The following is a 20,571-nucleotide window of genomic DNA, read 5'->3' on the forward strand; positions in this document are numbered from 1 at the left end:
CTAGTTATTTAGTTTAACAAATGTGAAAGTTATCAGTTCAACTACGTTTATAGTAATAGCTACAATAAAAATTCATTTTTTGTAACACATTTTTCTAATATATAAAAATAATTATAGACAATCTCCTAGGATTTTCACAATTCGCTTAAGACCTCTTTTATTTAAAAAAATGAAATAAGATTAATATTAAATGAGAATGTAGTTTTTTAAGTACATCTTTCTTTATTTGAAAAGTATCAAAAAAAAAAAAAAACAAATGGGCTACTTGGAGATTACCCAACCCATGAAAAGTAAGGAGAGGCTCAGCCCATGACTCACAGAGTAAAGCCTTGAAACCCTAGATGCAGCAGCTATAAAAGCAAGGACTAAGACTCTCTTTCTTCCCGAAGAGCGTGAGAGAGAGAGAGCCAGGTCTACTCTCCTCCGCCCTTCCGGAATGACGCTAATATAATCGGGGCATGCCCCGTAAGTTCTTTCTTCGCCGCTGTCGCCAAGCGCACTATCGGCGTTGAGATCAACAAGCAGTTAACATCTATTCACTGTACTCTATTTTGGGTTTCTTTTCGTTGTGGAAATGGTAGTATGGATTTGTTGGTATTAAGTATGTATGGCCTCTCAGAAGATTATGTAGAAGATTTTTGCTTTCGGACTTTCTGTTTAGTTTTTTTCCCGTTTGGCTTTTGGATTTGTGGTTGTTTTACATGTTTGTTTGTGTAGATGATGTGTTTTATGGTTTGCTTGTGTTCTTTGCTTTTGGGTTTCTGGGTTTTTCTGCAAGTGGTGGTTTGGTTTGTGGGTTTTGTTTAACTGGAGTACATATTTGTTGCTGGGAGATGGTACAGGAGACCTCGGATTTTATGTTTGGTTCATCTTACGTTTACAGTTTTGGATTTTTTTTATCAATATTTTACATGTTCTTGCCTGTGTAGCCTGATGTTTTTGATGATTTTGCTTGTATTCTTTGTTTTTTAGTGTGATAGATGTGGTGGCCTAAAGTTTTTTTGCATCAGGAACTGAATCTGTATCGTCTCACAAAGCTAGTCTTAATTGCAACATGTGTCCCGTTGAAGCCCTTTCTTCTTTTGACAGACAATACAAATAAGCCAACTAGGCATATAGTCATTTATTATTGGTGTCAAGCGCATTAAGAATTGACATTGGGGAGGATTTATGAGCCATTTACTTGAGTTTCATTCCATATTTTGTGATTGGCTGTTATTTATCTGTAATAGTGAAGATGCATAGTGAGAGATGCTATATTACGTCGCCTCCGGAATGCTATTCAATGTAAACAAATGGAGCATTAGTTTTAACTCTAGTACTTTTATCTCTTTCATTTCTCCATGGAGCATTAGATTATTATATGTTCATGGCCTGTCAACCACTTTGTGATGGTTTGTAATGAATGTTGTTTACAGTACTCTTGATGTCTTCAGCGGATAGAAAACTTTCAAATAATTTGGATGCATGTATGTCATTGCAGGTAGGCAATAGAATCATCAGGAAGAGGATTGACGGTGCAGTACTGAGGATTTCCGTCTGAAGAATATGATGAACTGAAGGTTGCGTCAAAGGCCAAAGGTGATGTCATTAGCACAAAGAGGCAGCCAGAGGGCCCCAAACCGGGTTTTATGGTGGAAGGTGCAACATTGGAGACTATGACTCCCATTCATTACGATGTTGTCAATGATCTTATGGGTGGTTACTAGATCTTTTCTATTGTTGTTTGGAGGTCTTCTCTTATTTGGATTTGTGTTTTTTTGTTAGTTTCAGAACTTTGGGAAAGGTACTTAGATTTTATGCATGCCCTATGCTATATTAAAATTTTAATTGAATGTTGGAATCTTATTTTAAATGGTCTTTGAAATCTTGTTCCAGTACGTTCCATGGATTATTATGTTTGCAGAACATAATATAACAAATTAGTTTGTAGATGTAGAAGTTAATAGAATTGGGTAATTAGTTTGTCGATATAGAAGTTGACAGAATTGGGCTAATGTAGGTGGTTTCCTATGAGCATATTTGGGGTTGGCCAAATCACTCACGTGTAGGGTTGTTTTGATTATGTGATAAATTATCAAATTGTGTCAATTTTTCAAATGCTATTAATCTGTTTATTTTTTTTATTTTGTATTTTTTCATATTTTAGGGGTTTTTTTTTTAGAAGTCAATGAACTATTGTCAAAACAGAGACCAAAATTACATTTATCCCTAAAAATAAAGAGTAATATATTTTCCTTAGTGAGTGTACAATAGTCAATGAACTGTTGTGTTTTTTCAAATTAGAAAATATGCTTGTTCCTATCCCTCTAGATTAATGTGGAAACCGTCTCAGACTCTCAGTAAATATAAGACTGCAAATCGTGCTTAATTACGAGGGATTTGCTTCTATGATTTTGACACATCCATGCATCCTATTATAGTTGCCTAGTTTCTACTAACCAACGTAGATTGCATTTATCACAAATTAAATACCAGATAAGATGCAATCAAAAAATGAATAAGAAAAGAAATTAAGAAGAGGTAGATTGTTAAGTTTCATGTGTTTTATGGTAAGACCTTATTATCCCTCCATTTATAGCTTGTGTTGTGTCTATTTCTATCATGTTTCCGACAGTTTCCTCGGTATTCCTTGTAGCATGGTGAAATGCCAGAAGCTCTAGCAGTGTAATATACACTCTTTCTAATATAATTGTTGAGCCCAAAAGAACTCCTTCCATCTTTTGCTGATAGGGCTGTAAATGAACGGAGCCTGAAATCAGTTTATTTATTAAATGAATAGAGCTTGAATAAAAATTTAGGCTTGTTTATTACTAAACGAGATGAACTCGTATAAATTTGGTTGGCTTCTATAAATTCGTATAACTTCATTTTTGTTATTTTTATTATATTATAATTTTTTTAATTTTTAAATGAAAATATTAAAAAAGATAAAAATAAATTATCTTCATAATATGATAGATATAGCTTGAATATTGTTATAATTTTAAAAAATAACGAATTTAAAACATAGTTAAAGAAAGTGATTTTAAGAACACAATTAAGCATTTAATAAAATCTTAGTTCCATCATTAAAATCATGCATTTTTTTTTTTTTTTTTTTTAAAGTGTACCACATTGTCTATTGTGCAAAGTGCCATTTTTTTTCTAAACAAATTTTTGTTTTAAAAAAAATAATAATAAAAAAACATTTTACCTATATAAATTATGGGCCCAAACACAATCTTAAACCCTGTATCCAACGTTTTGCTTATAGCCTAGTCCACTTGGTGAAACCAACTATTGGACTTTAAAAAAAAAAAAAAAAAAAATCTAACCTGGATCTGGATGAATCAAGAGATTGGTTGGACTGGACATAGGACCACAAATTTCACTGGACCGTCAGAATATCTGTAATGCGCCATTCTCAAGCCCAAGTCGTTGCAAATTCCACCACTACCCCCATCCAACCCCAAACCCTAAGGGCAAACCCGTCAACCCAAAATATCCCATCATCCTCTTCCCATTTCCCATCCATGCATCGTCCACTCCATTGGCTCTGTTTGCCAACAGCACGGGGCCGGCACTGTAGCTGGAACGGCATTGTTCCAGCTACAGTGCCATCTAACAGGTGCAGCAAAAATTGACTTTTCAGTGTTAATTTTTTTTTTTTAAGCAAAATATTAAAAAAAAAAAAAAGAAAAAAGAAAAAAGGAGGAAAAAGATGGGGTGGTTCTAGCCACCCCTTGGCCAAAATGGGGTGGCCGGACCACCCCTTTTTTGGCCAAGGGGGTGGCTCCGGCCGATCTGGGGGTGGTCCGGCCATCCCCTTGGCCAAAAAAAAAAGGAATCGGGTGCATTTGGGGCCACCCCCAAGGGGCTGAGGTAGTTTCGGCCACCCCATACCGGCCGTATGGGGTGGCCGAAACCACCCCCAGCCCCTTCGGGGTGGTCCGGCCACCCCCAAAAGGCCAAAAAAAAAAAAAAAAAAAAAACGGGGGGGAGGGGGGATCAGGTGCATTTGGGGGTGGCCCGGCCACCCCCAAAGGGTTGGGGGTGGTCCGGCCACCCCCAAATGCACCCGATCCTTTTTTTTTTTGGCCAAGGGGGTGGCCGGGGGTGGTCCGGCCACCCCCAAATGCACCCGATCCTTTTTTTTTTGGCCAAGGGGGTGGCCCGGCCACCCCCTTGGCCATGGGGGTGGTTCAGCCACCCCCTGGCCAAAAATGGGGTGGCTGGAACCACCCCATCTTTCCCCTCTTTTTTTTTTTTTTAAAAAAATATTTTGCTTAAAAAAATAATAATAATAATAATATTTAAAGTATACTGCACCTGTCAGTTGACACCGTAGCTGGAACGGTACCAGCTACAGTGCCGGCCCGGGCTGTTGGCAAACGAGAACAATTAAATCCCCAAACCCTACCCCTCCTCTCAATACCTCGTCTCTCGGCAGCCAAAAACCCTAAATCACACACGCGCGCGCGCAGAGCATGAGAGAGATCGAGAATGACGACTAGGTTGAAGAAGAACAGGAAGAAGAGAGTGCACGTGAGTTGTGGGCACGGCCGTATCGGAAAGCACAGGAAGCATCCGGGAGGTCGCGGTAACGCCGGAGGCATGCATCACTACCGGATCCTCTTCGACAAGTACCATCCCGGGTACTTCGGCAAGGTAGGTATGCGGTACTTCCACAGGCTCCGCACCCCATCGTAAACGTAGACAAGCTATGGTCCCTGGTCCCCAAGGACGTGAAGGAAAAGGCCTCCAAGGACAACGCTCCCCTCATTGATGTGACCCAGTTCGGCTACTTCAAGGTCCTCAGAAAGGGCATGCTGCCAGAGAACCTGCCGTCGTTGTCAAGGCAAAGCTCATCTCCAAAACCGCCGAGAAAAAGATCAAGGAGGCCGGTGGCGCTGTTGTTCTCACAGCTTAATTAGGTTCCGCCGCGCGCTTGTGCTTTCCGTTATTAGTTTTTTGTTTCTTCGAAATTTTGTTCTGTTTGGGAACTTCAGTTAAGACGTGTTTCGTATTATTACGATTATTATCGGCAACAAAGTATCTATATTTTTTTCTCTGGCAACAAAATATCTTGCCACTCTAGTGTTGCGACTCACGCGCGAGCATACTTGATAAACTTATACATAATTCTTTTTCAAATACTGAAAAATAATTTTCAGACAATAATTATCAGATTTTTCAGACATTTTTGTTTGTTGTCCCTGCCATTTGCTTCTAAAACAAACCACAAATCACTCTTCAAAAGCCAAAACACATTTTGAAAAACTTTAATCTTTTCAAGTGTGAAAGCTAACTAAGGGTTTGCATGGACTTAGTCGAAATCGGAATACCCTTTTTCGCGTTGGAATAGGATCCTCTTCATTTTGAAAAACTTCAGACTTTTTGGGTGTGAAAATAAGAATGCCCTTTTCTCATTGGAATATGATTGCATTGGAATAGGGTCGCAATCGAGTAATGCTAGAAATCACTCTTATGTTTTTCGTGCATATATTTCTCCAATAATGAGGTGGCTTCTAAATCACCATTGGATTTGTGATCGATCATTTTTTTTTTTAATCAAATTATGATAATAAAAGACACCTCATTGCTCATCTCAAATAAGCAAAATTGTCATTTTAATTTGTTGGACAATTTTACCCATCTTGAAAACACTAACCAACTCATTGTATATGCATGAGATTATAAGTACAATTTCAGTGTATAAATGCTAATAATGTGATGGTAATTGTAGCATCTTAAGTTTACTAAACTTAAGAAAAACTTACTCTCTTTTAATTACCGCTAAATTTGTAATGTCCCATCCAGCAACTTCCTTCTCATTTTTCCTAAATTTTAGGAATAAAATTACTTTTTACTTCCTTATTCAAATACATTAGCTTCTCTTTATATTTTTTTTATAACATTAAAATATTCTTATTTTTACTTTTTTTATTTCTATATTTATTTATTTTGCATAAGAATGTGTGAGATGAGAGAGAATATCATTTTATAATTATAATAAATCATGTGGATTACTACAGTTGAATCCAATATATTAGGTTCAACTGTAATAATCCTAATGTATAAGGAAGATATATGAAAGCTGCAGTAGATGAGTTTTTATGATTTTTTGGAGATTTTTTATATACTTTGAGAAGAAAAGCAGCTTTAGAATAGATACTGGGAATGTTCTATATATATGTAGTGATGATCACCTTATGCATGCCAAGTCAAGCAGGAAGCAGCACTTAATTAATGGGGCTTTACTAACAAAGAAAAACAATAACTTTTTTAGCTTCAATTGTCCTCACAAGAATCACTTTGCCAAAATCTCGAACTTCCGAGCAAAATTATAAACAACTTAAAAACAAAATACCATATAAAAGACAAAGAATAAAGAATGGAAGAACCAATTGGTCATTTGCTTTGGATAAAAAAGGACACTGTCAGATTGGCTAACGTAAGCGCTTACGCTTTTTTTTTTTTAACAAGACGTATGTCCTTACCTAGAAAGTGTGATTATTTCACTTTTCTTTTGGGCTATATATGTAATGTTCGTTCTTTATATATATATATATATATATATCCCTCCTTCACTAACCACTCTCTCACAAATTAAGAGCCTTTTTAATCACAGAACTTGGGTTTCTGCTGCTACTGGTATTATTGTTTGTAGAAGAAATTAGAAATGGAGGCCGGCAGAGTGGGGAGGCTAAAGCTAGGTTCTCAGGGACTGGAGGTGTCCGCACAAGGCCTCGGTTGCATGAGCATGTCCGGCATCTATGGCCCTCCCAAGCCCGAACAAGACATGATCCCGCTCATCCACCACGCCGTCCACTCCGGCGTCACCTTCCTCGACACCTCCGACGTCTACGGCCCCTTCACCAACGAAATTCTTCTCGGAAAGGTCCCTTTTCTTATTATTATTTTATTTTATTTTATATATTTATTTTTTCGTTGTTTGTTCTTAGATTTCGTTTCTTGAGACTCAGGCTTTGAAGGGAGGGGTGAGAGAGAAGGTGGAATTGGCAACCAAGTTCGGAGGTAGCTTTGGGGATGGAAAGTGGGAGATCCGTGGCGATCCGGCGTATGTGAGAGCTTGCTGTGAGGCCAGCTTGAAGCGCCTCCACTTGGATTGCATCGATCTCTACTACCAACACCGCGTCGACACTCGTCTTCCCATCGAAGTCACGGTTCGTTTTACCTGCTCATATATGCATCCTCTGTAAAGTAAAATACAAGATGATGAATTTATGCAATTAATTAATTGTTTTCTTCTGTTTCTGTAGATTGGGGAATTAAAGAAACTAGTGGAAGAAGGTAAAATAAAATACATAGGTCTCTCTGAGGCCTCTGCTTCCACCATCAGAAGAGCTCATGCGGTTCATCCAATAACAGCTGTGCAGCTGGAGTGGTCTTTGTGGACTAGAGATGTCGAGCAAGAAATCATTCCTACTTGCAGGTGACGCATCAATTGAATTAATTCCTTTTTTTATGAGGTTATAGAATAATCAAAATCCAAATTATAATTTATCAGGGAACTGGGCATTGGGATTGTTGCATACAGTCCTCTTGGACGAGGATTCTTTTCGTCGGGGCTCAAGTCTGTTGAAAATCTTTCCGACGGTGACTTCCGAAAGGTTTGTACATATATATTATTTGGAATAAGTATTCTGACTCACAAGTAATTATAGTGGTTCACATTTTACTTTCTTAAAGATTAATTTTATTAAATAATTAAATCTTTTATTAGTTTAATTAAACTTTTAAAATAAATAATGATTTAACAGACCTTACAATATTTTTCTTTTTTAATCTCAAATGGTTTGCTAAAACTTTAGTGTAGATGTAAAGTGTTCATTGCGAATATTGTGTAGTAGTGTAGCCCACCTCAACTTCTCGTATAGCCAATCACAATTATTGCCTTCACAAGTACAGTTCTAGCTGCCTAGTGCCTACCTCCTTGAAATATATTCAAGTGTTAATTACATTTTTCCTAATGAATTAGCATGGGATTTTAAGTTTGCCTCATAAACTGACACTTGTCACACTCCGTCCCATTGAACTAATATTTTGTTATAAAAATTTCAACTTTGAAAACGTAAAATAACAAAAAAACCCTAAGTTTAGTCTAATTTTACATAAATATTCTCAAAATTTAAAATTTTAAAAAAGAATAGCTACCAAGGAAAAAAAAAAAAAAAAAAATCTTGTTGGTAGCCGAGCTACCTCGAAAAGTCGAAAACGCTTGGAGGTGGCTTGGCCACCCTTGATTTTTGGAACTTGTTCTATATATATATATATATATTACTTCTTTCTTAATTTTTTATTTTTTATTTTAGTTTTTTAATTTATCTATTTTTTATTTTTTTTTAATTCGAGGGTATTTTCATCCTTTACCGATATTTAGTGTCCAGAAAGGCATATTCAGTATGAGTAAACTAGATTTCCTAACGACGAATTTTTTTAATTACAAAATGATAATTCAATACAGCTAATAAGTGTCCGTTCATTGGAGCAATTTATAAATGATTAGCAGTTCATAAGAAAAAAATGTAATTAAACCTACATTTAATGATTTTTGTCTTATTGTTGGTTATTCCAATCTCAATGCTAATGTATATATGTATTTACTACTTGCAGTTTCTTCCTAGGTTCCTACCTGAAAATATGGAACATAACAAAATCATATTTGAACGTGTGAATGAAATGGCAACAAGGAAGGGATGCACCCCATCGCAGCTAGCACTAGCCTGGGTCCATCACCAAGGGAATGACGTGTGTCCCATTCCAGGAACCACCAAAATTAATAATTTCAACCAGAACATTGGAGCTCTGTTTGTGAAACTCACACCAGAAGAAATGGCTGAACTCGAATCATTTGCTTCAGATGATGTTGTTAAGGGCGATAGATATATGACCGACATTCCGACTTGGGAGACTTCTGAAACTCCACCACTTTCTTCGTGGAAAGCTGCATAAGCACAAGCCTTTTCTTGTGTCTGATCAATAGGTTGAATCCCTGCATGCTTTGTCAATATTATAATATCTGTGTGTTGAGTTCTTGACTTCTCAAAATAAAATATGTTCTTTTAGAATGTTATGAGGCCTGATACTCACGAGCATACTTGATAAACTTTTAAATGCTTCTTTTTCAAATACTGAAAAATAATTTTCAGACAATAATTATTAGATTTTTCAGACATTTTTGTTTGTTGTCCCTGCCATTTGCTTTTAAAACAAACCACAAATCACTCTTCAAAAGCCAAAACACATTTTGAAAAACTTTAATCTTTTCAAGTGTGAAAGCTAACTAAGGGTGTGCATTGACTCAGTCGACATCGGAGTACCCTTTTCTGCGTTAGAATAGGATCTTCTTCATTTTGAAAAACTTCACACTTTTCGGGTGTGAAAATAAGAATGCCCTTTTCGCATTGGAATAGATTTGCAATCCAATAATGCCAGAAGTCACTCTTATGTTCTCCGTGCATGTATCTCTCCAATAATGAGGTGGCTTCTAAATCATCATTGGGTTTGTGATTGATCATTTTTTTTTAATCAAATTGTGATAATAAAGACACCTCATTTGCTCATCTCAAATGAGCAAAATTGTCATTTTAATTTGTTGGACAATTTTACCCATCTTGAAAACACTAACCAACTCATTGTATATGAGATTATAAGTACAATTTCAATGTATAAATACTAATAATTTAGCATCTTAAGTTTACTAAAATTAAGAAAAACTTACCCTCTTTTAATTACCGCTAAATTTGTAATGTCCCATGCATCCAACAACTTCCTTCTCATTTTCCCTAAATTTTAGGAATAAAAATACTTTTTACTTCCCTATTCAAATACAATAGCTTCCCTTTATATTTCACTATAACATTAAAATATTCTTATTTTTAGTTTTTTTTTTTATATTCATCTATTTTGCATAAGAAGATGTGAGATGAGAGAGAATGTCATTTTATAATTATAATAAACCACGTGGATTGCTACAGTTGAATCTAATATATTGAGTTGAATTGTAGCAATCCTAATATATAAGGAAGATATAAGAAAACTGCGGTAGATGAGTTTTTATATGTTGGGAAGGGAAGCAGATTTAGAATAACGGCTAGGAATGCTATATATATATATATATATATATATATATAGTGATGATCACCTGATGCATGCCAAGTCAAGCAGGAAGCAGCACTTAAATGGGGCTTTACTAACAAAGAAAAACTATAACTTTTAGCTTCAATTGTCCTCACAAGAATCACTTTGCCAAAATCTGGAACTTCCGAGCAAAATTATAAACAACTCAAAAACAAAATACCATATAAAAGACAAAGAATAAAGAATGGAAGAACCAATTGGTCATTTATGTAATCCTCAAAAGATAACTGTAAATTCGAAAGTTTGGAGCGACTGAATTAGTATATTTCTTATGCGTTCTGTGTATAATATAAATCATATTTCACAAAATCTTCAATAGCATTGATGACAGGAAAAAAGAAAACATATGAATAAGACTAACAATTGCACCATAATGAGAACTCCGACATATATCTTAAAGTCTATTCATATTCATTTATTAATTCAACCCACGATTAGTAGAAGTTTCATTATTTCATAGTGCTTCAACAATTTCAACATTTTTTTTTTTCATGAAGCATGTCACAACATCTGCATGATTCTCCAACAAAATTAAAAACACTATTAACCAAGCTAAAACAAAGTTGGCAATTTTGATACGATTTTTGGCAAGAACAACTAATTAATGTATGTTGAAGCTAGTGTGCAAAACAAAAAACATAACAGGTAGACTAGTTATTGTTCAAAATAAATGTTTTAAATCTATTAAACTCACACTCGCAAATTGCTAGCTCCATCATGTCATTACTTTCTCAATTTGTTAATACTTAACTTATGCTTGCTAAACAATCAATTGTCATCTTTAATACTGCAACTGTTGTATTACTGACTTGTGTAATTCTTAAAAACCGTAGTCACCCCATAGGCTGACCACCTCCTCTCTCAAGAGGTGGCTGTTGGTTGGTTACCACCTGGTTTTTTTTTTTTTTTTTTAACAAAAAAAAAATCTAAATTTTATATAGTTATATATATTTTTATTAAGAGCCATATGTGTCATCATTTTATACATTAACGAAATTCGTCAAGTGTTTTGACATAATTTTACTACGGTGACTAAATTATTATTTGGAAAATGTTAAAGGCACAACACTAACCCAACTTAGGACCAACTTCTCTCCTACGTGTCATTTAACAACAAAAGAAATTGAGAGAGAGGATTTTGGGATTCCGAAAATTTGGGAAAGAAGACAATTTGTTTGGTTTAAAATTCAAATTTTTGTACACGTAGGAGAGAAGTTGGCCATGAGTTGGGTTTGTGTTGTGTCCGTATCAAACCTCTTATTATTTTGGCCTAGTCTTGAACTTCCAAATTATTTTTATATTACACTAAGCAATTTATAATTTAAGCAAGCCGCATAAATAGATTTTGTATTTATTCTTATCATTTATATAAGTTTATGACATTAGTTTTCAACCAAATCGTCGAGTATTTGAGCGGTTAGGCCGGCCGTGATAGACAAAGGATTTGGTACTTTGGTTGAATTGGGGATCCAAACCTTGGAAGCACACATACACATACAACAAATACAGAATAAAACATTCATTTTAATATGCATACATTAATGTAAATAAATATATAAATATTCATTTGTTTTATTTATTTTTTAAATATTTTTGCTGGGGAAGCTCCCTTCATTTGTCCTACCTTCAATCACCCTCAAACCTTCAATGTCCCCCACTTATTGGACGCTTGCGTTAGGCCACTTCAAACGCTTAGATTTATGTGATTGACAAAGTCTTCTATCAGTAAAAATATCTCTTGCCTCTTATCCAAAAAAAATCCTAAACTGGAATATTATATTTAGATTGGCTAACGTAAGCACGTACGCAAAAGTTGGATTATTTTACTTTTCAATCCTTCTTCCTTCACCGCTCACTCTTATTTTAATCGCTCAACTTGGGTGTCAGGCTTCAGGTGCTTCTGGTATTGTTTGTAGAAAGGAAAAAAGAAAGAAATGGCGGCCGTAAGAGTGGGGAGGATAAAGCTGGGTTCTCAGGGACTGGAGGTGTCGGCGCAGGGCCTGGGTTGCATGGGCATGTCCGCCTTCTATGGCCCTCCCAAGCCCGAAGAAGACATGATCGCTCTCATCCACCACGCCGTCCACTCCGGCGTCACCTTCCTCGACACCTCCGACGTCTACGGCCCCTTCACCAACGAAATCCTTCTCGGAAAGGTCCCATTCCTTTTTCTTCTTCTACTTGTTTCTTTTCTTGTTGTGCTCGTTTGTTCTTTGTTTTCGCTAATTGTTGGGGCGCATGCAGGCTTTGAAGGGAGGGGTGAGAGAGAAGGTGGAATTGGCAACCAAGTTCGGAGGTAGCTTTGGGGATGGAAAGTGGGAGATCCGTGGCGATCCGGCGTATGTGAGAGCTTGCTGTGAGGCCAGCTTGAAGCGCCTCCACTTGGATTGCATCGATCTCTACTACCAACACCGCGTCGACACTCGTCTTCCCATCGAAGTCACGGTTCGTTTTACCTGCTCATATATGCATCCTCTGTAAAGTAAAATACAAGATGATGAATTTATGCAATTAATTAATTGTTTTCTTCTGTTTCTGTAGATTGGGGAATTAAAGAAACTAGTGGAAGAAGGTAAAATAAAATACATAGGTCTCTCTGAGGCCTCTGCTTCCACCATCAGAAGAGCTCATGCGGTTCATCCAATAACAGCTGTGCAGCTGGAGTGGTCTTTGTGGACTAGAGATGTCGAGCAAGAAATCATTCCTACTTGCAGGTGACGCATCAATTGAATTAATTCCTTTTTTTATGAGGTTATAGAATAATCAAAATCCAAATTATAATTTATCAGGGAACTGGGCATTGGGATTGTTGCATACAGTCCTCTTGGACGAGGATTCTTTTCGTCGGGGCTCAAGTCTGTTGAAAATCTTTCCGACGGTGACTTCCGAAAGGTTTGTACATATATATTATTTGGAATAAGTATTCTGACTCACAAGTAATTATAGTGGTTCACATTTTACTTTCTTAAAGATTAATTTTATTAAATAATTAAATCTTTTATTAGTTTAATTAAACTTTTAAAATAAATAATGATTTAACAGACCTTACAATATTTTTCTTTTTTAATCTCAAATGGTTTGCTAAAACTTTAGTGTAGATGTAAAGTGTTCATTGCGAATATTGTGTAGTAGTGTAGCCCACCTCAACTTCTCGTATAGCCAATCACAATTATTGCCTTCACAAGTACAGTTCTAGCTGCCTAGTGCCTACCTCCTTGAAATATATTCAAGTGTTAATTACATTTTTCCTAATGAATTAGCATGGGATTTTAAGTTTGCCTCATAAACTGACACTTGTCACACTCCGTCCCATTGAACTAATATTTTGTTATAAAAATTTCAACTTTGAAAACGTAAAATAACAAAAAAACCCTAAGTTTAGTCTAATTTTACATAAATATTCTCAAAATTTAAAATTTTAAAAAAGAATAGCTACCAAGGAAAAAAAAAAAAAAAAAAATCTTGTTGGTAGCCGAGCTACCTCGAAAAGTCGAAAACGCTTGGAGGTGGCTTGGCCACCCTTGATTTTTGGAACTTGTTCTATATATATATATATATATATTACTTCTTTCTTAATTTTTTATTTTTTATTTTAGTTTTTTAATTTATCTATTTTTTATTTTTTTTTAATTCGAGGGTATTTTCATCCTTTACCGATATTTAGTGTCCAGAAAGGCATATTCAGTATGAGTAAACTAGATTTCCTAACGACGAATTTTTTTAATTACAAAATGATAATTCAATACAGCTAATAAGTGTCCGTTCATTGGAGCAATTTATAAATGATTAGCAGTTCATAAGAAAAAAATGTAATTAAACCTACATTTAATGATTTTTGTCTTATTGTTGGTTATTCCAATCTCAATGCTAATGTATATATGTATTTACTACTTGCAGTTTCTTCCTAGGTTCCTACCTGAAAATATGGAACATAACAAAATCATATTTGAACGTGTGAATGAAATGGCAACAAGGAAGGGATGCACCCCATCGCAGCTAGCACTAGCCTGGGTCCATCACCAAGGGAATGACGTGTGTCCCATTCCAGGAACCACCAAAATTAATAATTTCAACCAGAACATTGGAGCTCTGTTTGTGAAACTCACACCAGAAGAAATGGCTGAACTCGAATCATTTGCTTCAGATGATGTTGTTAAGGGCGATAGATATATGACCGACATTCCGACTTGGGAGACTTCTGAAACTCCACCACTTTCTTCGTGGAAAGCTGCATAAGCACAAGCCTTTTCTTGTGTCTGATCAATAGGTTGAATCCCTGCATGCTTTGTCAATATTATAATATCTGTGTGTTGAGTTCTTGACTCCTCAAAATAAAATATGTTCTTTTAGAATGTTATGAGGCCTGATACTCACGAGCATACTTGATAAACTTTTAAATGCTTCTTTTTCAAATACTGAAAAATAATTTTCAGACAATAATTATTAGATTTTTCAGACATTTTTGTTTGTTGTCCCTGCCATTTGCTTTTAAAACAAACCACAAATCACTCTTCAAAAGCCAAAACACATTTTGAAAAACTTTAATCTTTTCAAGTGTGAAAGCTAACTAAGGGTGTGCATTGACTCAGTCGACATCGGAGTACCCTTTTCTGCGTTAGAATAGGATCTTCTTCATTTTGAAAAACTTCACACTTTTCGGGTGTGAAAATAAGAATGCCCTTTTCGCATTGGAATAGATTTGCAATCCAATAATGCCAGAAGTCACTCTTATGTTCTCCGTGCATGTATCTCTCCAATAATGAGGTGGCTTCTAAATCATCATTGGGTTTGTGATTGATCATTTTTTTTTAATCAAATTGTGATAATAAAGACACCTCATTTGCTCATCTCAAATGAGCAAAATTGTCATTTTAATTTGTTGGACAATTTTACCCATCTTGAAAACACTAACCAACTCATTGTATATGAGATTATAAGTACAATTTCAATGTATAAATACTAATAATTTAGCATCTTAAGTTTACTAAAATTAAGAAAAACTTACCCTCTTTTAATTACCGCTAAATTTGTAATGTCCCATGCATCCAGCAACTTCCTTCTCATTTTCCCTAAATTTTAGGAATAAAAATACTTTTTACTTCCCTATTCAAATACAATAGCTTCCCTTTATATTTCACTATAACATTAAAATATTCTTATTTTTATTTATTTTTTTTTTTTTAAATTTTTTTTTTATATTCATTTATTTTGCATAAGAAGATGTGAGATGAGAGAGAATGTCATTTTATAATTATAATAAACCACGTGGATTGCTACAGTTGAATCTAATATATTGGGTTGAATTGTAGCAATCCTAATATATAAGGAAGATATAAGAAAACTGCGGTAGATGAGTTTTTATATGTTGGGAAGGGAAGCAGATTTAGAATAACCGCTAGGAATGATATATATATATATATATATATATAGTGATGATCACCTGATGCATGCCAAGTCAAGCAGGAAGCAGCACTATATAGTGATGATCACCTGATGCATGCCAAGTCAAGCAGGAAGCAGCACTTAAATGGGGCTTTACTAACAAAGAAAAACTATAACTTTTAGCTTCAATTGTCCTCACAAGAATCACTTTGCCAAAATCTGGAACTTCCGAGCAAAATTATAAACAACTCAAAAACAAAATACCATATAAAAGACAAAGAATAAAGAATGGAAGAACCAATTGGTCATTTGCTTTGGCTAAAAAAGGACACTGTCAGATTGGCTAACGTAAGTCATTACACCTTTTTTTTTTTTTTTTTTTTAACAAGACGTATGTCCTTACGCTAGAAGTGTGATTATTTCACTTTTCTTTTGGGCTATATATGTAATGTTGGTTCTTTATATATATATATATATATCCCTCCTTCACTAACCACTCTCTCAAAAATTGAGAGCCTTTTTAATCACAGAACTTGGGTTTCTGCTGCTACTGGCCGGTATTGTTTGTAGAAGAAATTAGAAATGGAGGCCGGAAGAGTGGGGAGGATAAAGCTAGGTTCTCAGGGACTGGAGGTGTCCGCACAAGGCCTCGGTTGCATGAGCATGTCCGGCACCTATGGCCCTCCCAAGCCCGAACAAGACATGATCCCGCTCATCCACCACGCCGTCCACTCCGGCGTCACCTTCCTCGACACCTCCGACATCTACGGCCCCTTCACCAACGAAATCCTTCTAGGAAAGGTCCCGCATCTTTCTTTTCTTTTTCTTTTTTCTTGTTTGTTTGTTCGTTCTTAGATTTCGTTTGTTGGGCTTCAGGCTTTAAAGGGAGGGGTGAGAGAGAGGGTGGAATTGGCAACCAAGTTCGGATTTTGCTTTGTGGATGGGAAGAGGGAGATCCGTGGCGATCCAGCGTATGTGAGAGCCGCCTGTGAGGCCAGCTTGAAGCGCCTCCACATGGATTGCATCGATCTGTATTACCAGCACCGCATCGACACCCGCCTTCCTATCGAAGTCACGGTTCGTTCTTCGCATCTTCCGTAAACTACCCTCAATCAACTTGGTTGGGGGCGTTGAGCCATATCTTTGACAAGTATCCCATGGATGAATTATGCAATTCTTTTATTCTGTATGATCTTTAGATTGGGGAACTGAAGAAACTAGTGGAAGAAGGTAAAATAAAGTACATAGGTCTATCCGAGGCCTCTGCTTCCACCATCAGAAGAGCTCATGCTGTTCATCCAATAACAGCTGTGCAGCTGGAGTGGTCTTTGTGGTCTAGAGATGTCGAAGAGGAAATCATTCCTACTTGCAGGTGAGGCATCAATTGCATTAATTCCCTTTTTGAGATTATAGAATAATCAAAATCAAGATCAAAATTTTAAAATTTTCAGGGAACTGGGCATTGGGATTGTTGCATACAGTCCTCTAGCACGAGGATTCTTTTCGTCCGGGCTTAAGTCTATCGAAAATCTTTCCCACGATGACTTCCGAAAGGTTTGTACATGTACAGAAAATGTTGAGCTTCAAAACGAAATAGCCAGTCGTTTAATTAGGATAAATATATCATCATTGCTGCATTTTGAGTATTCTGAGCTCACCCAGGGATTGGCCTCGTTAAAGTATTAATTAAATAATTTTTTATTTTTTATTAACTTAAATTTTGACATAAATTGTGATTTATATCGATTCGAATGTCATGACATCCAAGCAGTCATAATTTGTCTAAACAAATGGGATTCAATGCTCAATGGTTTGCTAAAATCTTTACTGTAGATCAACTCAAGTGTTCATTGTCAATGTGTAATAGTGTAGACCACCTCAACTTCTCGCATAGCCAATCAGAATGTTTAGTTCCTTTCTATGGTGGTATTCACCTCCTAACTCATTATACATGAAATAAAAGAAATCCTTAGATTTTGATTTTCCCATCAGCTCCTTTTGATTTTGCCAGCTAGTTTTTATTTAATGGTTCTTGACTAATTCTTTTGCTGTTATTGTTGTTGTTGCTTCTATGAGATTCGATTATTATTTACTCTACCCTGCATTAGTCATTCATGATGGACACTTTCCTTTTTAGAGTAGAAAAATGCCTGTTTAATCACATGATCAGTGACAATATGTTTGCTAAAATCTGTACTGTAGAAAAATGCTTGACCAACCCGATTAAGGTAAGAGCATGGGATGCCAAAATTACACTCATTATGAGCCTGATCACCTCACTTGATGATATCTTTCAGTGTTGGGAAATTAAGGCAGGGCATAGTAGCTGTGGATGCCTAGAAATTAAGCCAGGGCCAGAATAGCTATGTTACAGAATTGTGTTAATGTGTGCTCATTATTGCCTTCATGAATTGATGAAATTTCAAAAGTTTTTACCTTCATGATTAAACTACCTCCTTGAAATATATTTAATGATTTCAGTCTTATTGCTGGTGATTCCAGTCTCAATGCTGATGGATGTATTTACTGCTTGCAGTTGCTACCTAGGTACCAACCTGAAAATATGGAGCATAACAAAACCATATTTGAGGGTGTTAATGGAATGGCAAAGAGGAAGGGATGCACCCCATCACAGCTGGCACTGGCCTGGGTTCATCATCAAGGGAATGATGTGTGTCCCATACCAGGAACCACCAAGATTGAAAACTTCAACCAGAACATTGAAGCTCTGTCTGTGAAACTCACACCAGAAGAAATGGTTGAACTTGAATCATTTGCTTCTGAGGACGTTGTTAAGGGTGATAGAAGTACTCATGACATTCCGACTTGGAAGAATTCTGAAACCCCATCACTTTCTTCATGGAAAGCTGCATAAACACAAGCCTTTTAGCTTGTGTTTCAATAACTTGAATCCTCGTAGACTTCTGTCAATATTATAATTGAAGTTTGTTGAGTTCTTTGACCACTCAGAATAATGTATATTCTATTACAATGTTATGATTCTTGATTCATGTAGAAGATTCGAACACAGATCTTTGTTTGTGATGTTCGACGATTGTAGAGAGCTTGTAGACAATGTAATTAAACTTAAAGTTTGACATCAAGTAAAAGAATGCACGTTGTAATTTATATGTTGAAAGCATAATGTAGTTCTGAAGTATAATGTAAAGATGGCCTGTTGCCTTGCCTTGCCGTTTGAATGTAGCTGGTTTTTCATTCTTTTTACATAGGTGCAAATAGATATTTAGGCCTGATGCCTTGTCGTGTTATTTCGGTGTTTGGCTATGGTAATTTTCTTTTGCTTTCATCTCATGAATAAAAGTTGGGCTTAAGTCTTAAGAATCTCAAAACAACGGGGTTTGGGCATTCTGAAACCGCTCTAATTTTTTGCAATGAAGGTCCCACGGGTAGAATTATTGATCACGATTCCTCGGCCGACCTTTCAACAGTGGATTTGATTCTCTAGACTGAAAAAAAAAAAAAAAAAAAAAAAAATCTCTCAAATTATGAATTGTGTCAATATTCCTTCAAAACTACCAAAAAAAAAAAAAATATTAGTGTCCTCTTAATGATAAAAATTAAAAAAAGAAGAAAGAAGAAAAAGCAATTAATAGGAAAAAAAAAATTCAAGGGTGGCTGAACCCAAAACTTGAGTCTGGTGGTCGGACTAGCTCTAAGTGTCTTCTTTTATTTTTTTCAATGTTTTTTTTTAGAGCTCCTTAATTTAAGTGATATTTTATTATTATTTAATTTAAATGGGACAAGAGACATTGTATGGACTGTTGGATAAAAATAGATGATTAGGATTAAAAATCAGAAAATCTCAAATTCTCTCAATAATGCGGGGGGATCCTGGTCCCTATCAAATGTACTTGCTACGATTTAGCCACGTGTAAAGGAGGGAAATCTGAGATATCCTCCCTACGGATCTAAACGAATAAAATATCCTGTTGCTCTTTATTTTTTTTCTCCGACAACAAAATATCTTGTCACTCTAGCGTCGCGACTTTTACATAATTAATTCTTTTTCAAATACTGAAAAATAATTTTCAGACAATAATTATCAGATTTTTCAGACATTTTTGTTTGTTGTCCCTGCCTTTTCCTTTTAAAACAAACCACAAAACACGTACCCTTCAAAAACCAAAACACATTTTGAAAAACTTCAAACTTTTCAACTGTGAAAGCTAACTAAGGGTGTGCATTGACTTGAAATATCCTTTTTCGTGTCGGAATAGGATCCTTTCCATTTTGAAAAACTTCACACTTTTCGGGTGTGAAAGTAAGAATGCCTATTTCGCATTAGAATATGATCGCAATTGAGCAATGTTAGAAGTCACTCTTATGTTTTTCGTGTATCTCTCCAATAATGAGGTGTGTATATATATATATATATATAATTGTCATTTTAATTTAATGGACAATTTTACCCATCTTGAAAACACTAACCAACTCATTGTATATGAGATTATAAGTACAATTTCAGTGTATAAATACTAATAATGTGATGGCAATTGTAGCATCTTAAGTTTACTAAAATTAAGAAAAACTTAACCTCTTTTAATTACAGCTAAATTTGTAATGTCCCATCCAGCAACTTCATTCTCATTTTCCCCAAATTTTAAGAATAAATTACTTTTTGTTGGTATTGAGTTTACAAATTAATACCAAAATAAATGGGTGATAAGTTTACAAACTATATTACACTCTCACTCATACACTTGTCACACTCTCAAAGAATGGAAGAAGTAATTAAAGCAAGATAATATTCTTAAGAAAATTAACAATCAACTTGCTTGTTGCTACTTTCTTCTTTGCTTATAGAAAACCAACGTGACAACGTCCACACATGTCTTAAGTAGACAGTAGGACATTACAAACTCCAAAATACAAAACAATAAACAAGTCAATAGACAAATCCTACACAAAGCACTCAAGTCCTACAAAAAGCACTCAAACTTAAAAAAATCATAAAACTAATAATTATCCACCTTATCTTTAGAAGATATGTCTATGTCCACCAAATAGATTAGATATGACATTCTT

At 35.6% G+C, this 20,571-nt stretch overlaps 3 protein-coding genes, 1 long non-coding RNA gene and 1 pseudogene across 4 annotated transcripts; all 5 read left to right on the top strand.

Annotated features, from left to right (window-relative positions):
- Positions 1 to 358: 358 nt before the first annotated feature.
- LOC148586593 (uncharacterized) lies at positions 359 to 1,880 on the top strand. Its single transcript, XR_015911949.1, has 2 exons — positions 359 to 524; positions 1,484 to 1,880. It is a non-coding gene; the product is annotated as an uncharacterized LOC148586593 (long non-coding RNA).
- Positions 1,881 to 4,485: 2,605 nt separating this feature from the next.
- On the top strand, positions 4,486 to 4,912 carry LOC132179722 (large ribosomal subunit protein uL15x pseudogene; annotated as a pseudogene).
- Positions 4,913 to 6,556: 1,644 nt separating this feature from the next.
- Positions 6,557 to 9,065, top strand: LOC132179124 (putative aldo-keto reductase 3). The gene is made up of 5 exons (XM_088516071.1): positions 6,557 to 6,883; positions 6,969 to 7,169; positions 7,266 to 7,438; positions 7,514 to 7,616; positions 8,620 to 9,065. The coding sequence occupies exons 1-5, from the start codon at positions 6,665 to 6,667 to the stop codon at positions 8,956 to 8,958; spliced, it is 1,035 nt and encodes a 344-aa protein (XP_088372197.1). The 5' UTR covers positions 6,557 to 6,664; the 3' UTR covers positions 8,959 to 9,065.
- Positions 9,066 to 12,023: 2,958 nt separating this feature from the next.
- Positions 12,024 to 14,500, top strand: LOC132162024 (putative aldo-keto reductase 2). The gene is made up of 5 exons (XM_088516070.1): positions 12,024 to 12,299; positions 12,388 to 12,588; positions 12,685 to 12,857; positions 12,933 to 13,035; positions 14,041 to 14,500. Exons 1-5 carry the CDS (start codon positions 12,081 to 12,083, stop codon positions 14,377 to 14,379), a joined length of 1,035 nt encoding a protein of 344 aa, XP_088372196.1. The 5' UTR covers positions 12,024 to 12,080; the 3' UTR covers positions 14,380 to 14,500.
- A 1,490-nt stretch (positions 14,501 to 15,990) lies between these two features.
- On the top strand, positions 15,991 to 18,656 carry LOC148586594 (putative aldo-keto reductase 4). Its single transcript, XM_088516073.1, has 5 exons — positions 15,991 to 16,326; positions 16,402 to 16,602; positions 16,725 to 16,897; positions 16,977 to 17,079; positions 18,062 to 18,656. The coding sequence occupies exons 1-5, from the start codon at positions 16,108 to 16,110 to the stop codon at positions 18,398 to 18,400; spliced, it is 1,035 nt and encodes a 344-aa protein (XP_088372199.1). The 5' UTR covers positions 15,991 to 16,107; the 3' UTR covers positions 18,401 to 18,656.
- Positions 18,657 to 20,571: the final 1,915 nt, after the last annotated feature.

This window comes from Corylus avellana, chromosome 4 (assembly GCF_965113065.1).
Source record: "Corylus avellana chromosome 4, dhCorAvel1.hap1.2, whole genome shotgun sequence".
Taxonomy (NCBI): domain Eukaryota; kingdom Viridiplantae; phylum Streptophyta; class Magnoliopsida; order Fagales; family Betulaceae; genus Corylus; species Corylus avellana.

What these genes read in the sequence shown, in the direction of transcription:
- LOC132179124 (XM_088516071.1), top strand. Translation starts at nt 6,665, where the DNA reads ATGGAGGCCGGCAGAGTGGGGAGGCTAAAGCTAGGTTCTCAGGGACTG. An exon ending in GTCTTCCCATCGAAGTCACG is followed by an intron (nt 7,170 to 7,265) that starts GTTCGTTTTACC and finishes CTGTTTCTGTAG; the next exon opens with ATTGGGGAATTAAAGAAACT. An exon ending in GAAATCATTCCTACTTGCAG is followed by an intron (nt 7,439 to 7,513) that starts GTGACGCATCAA and finishes ATAATTTATCAG; the next exon opens with GGAACTGGGCATTGGGATTG.
- LOC132162024 (XM_088516070.1), top strand. Translation starts at nt 12,081, where the DNA reads ATGGCGGCCGTAAGAGTGGGGAGGATAAAGCTGGGTTCTCAGGGACTG. An exon ending in GAAATCATTCCTACTTGCAG is followed by an intron (nt 12,858 to 12,932) that starts GTGACGCATCAA and finishes ATAATTTATCAG; the next exon opens with GGAACTGGGCATTGGGATTG. An exon ending in CCGACGGTGACTTCCGAAAG is followed by an intron (nt 13,036 to 14,040) that starts GTTTGTACATAT and finishes TACTACTTGCAG; the next exon opens with TTTCTTCCTAGGTTCCTACC.
- LOC148586594 (XM_088516073.1), top strand. Translation starts at nt 16,108, where the DNA reads ATGGAGGCCGGAAGAGTGGGGAGGATAAAGCTAGGTTCTCAGGGACTG. An exon ending in ACGAAATCCTTCTAGGAAAG is followed by an intron (nt 16,327 to 16,401) that starts GTCCCGCATCTT and finishes GTTGGGCTTCAG; the next exon opens with GCTTTAAAGGGAGGGGTGAG. An exon ending in GCCTTCCTATCGAAGTCACG is followed by an intron (nt 16,603 to 16,724) that starts GTTCGTTCTTCG and finishes TATGATCTTTAG; the next exon opens with ATTGGGGAACTGAAGAAACT.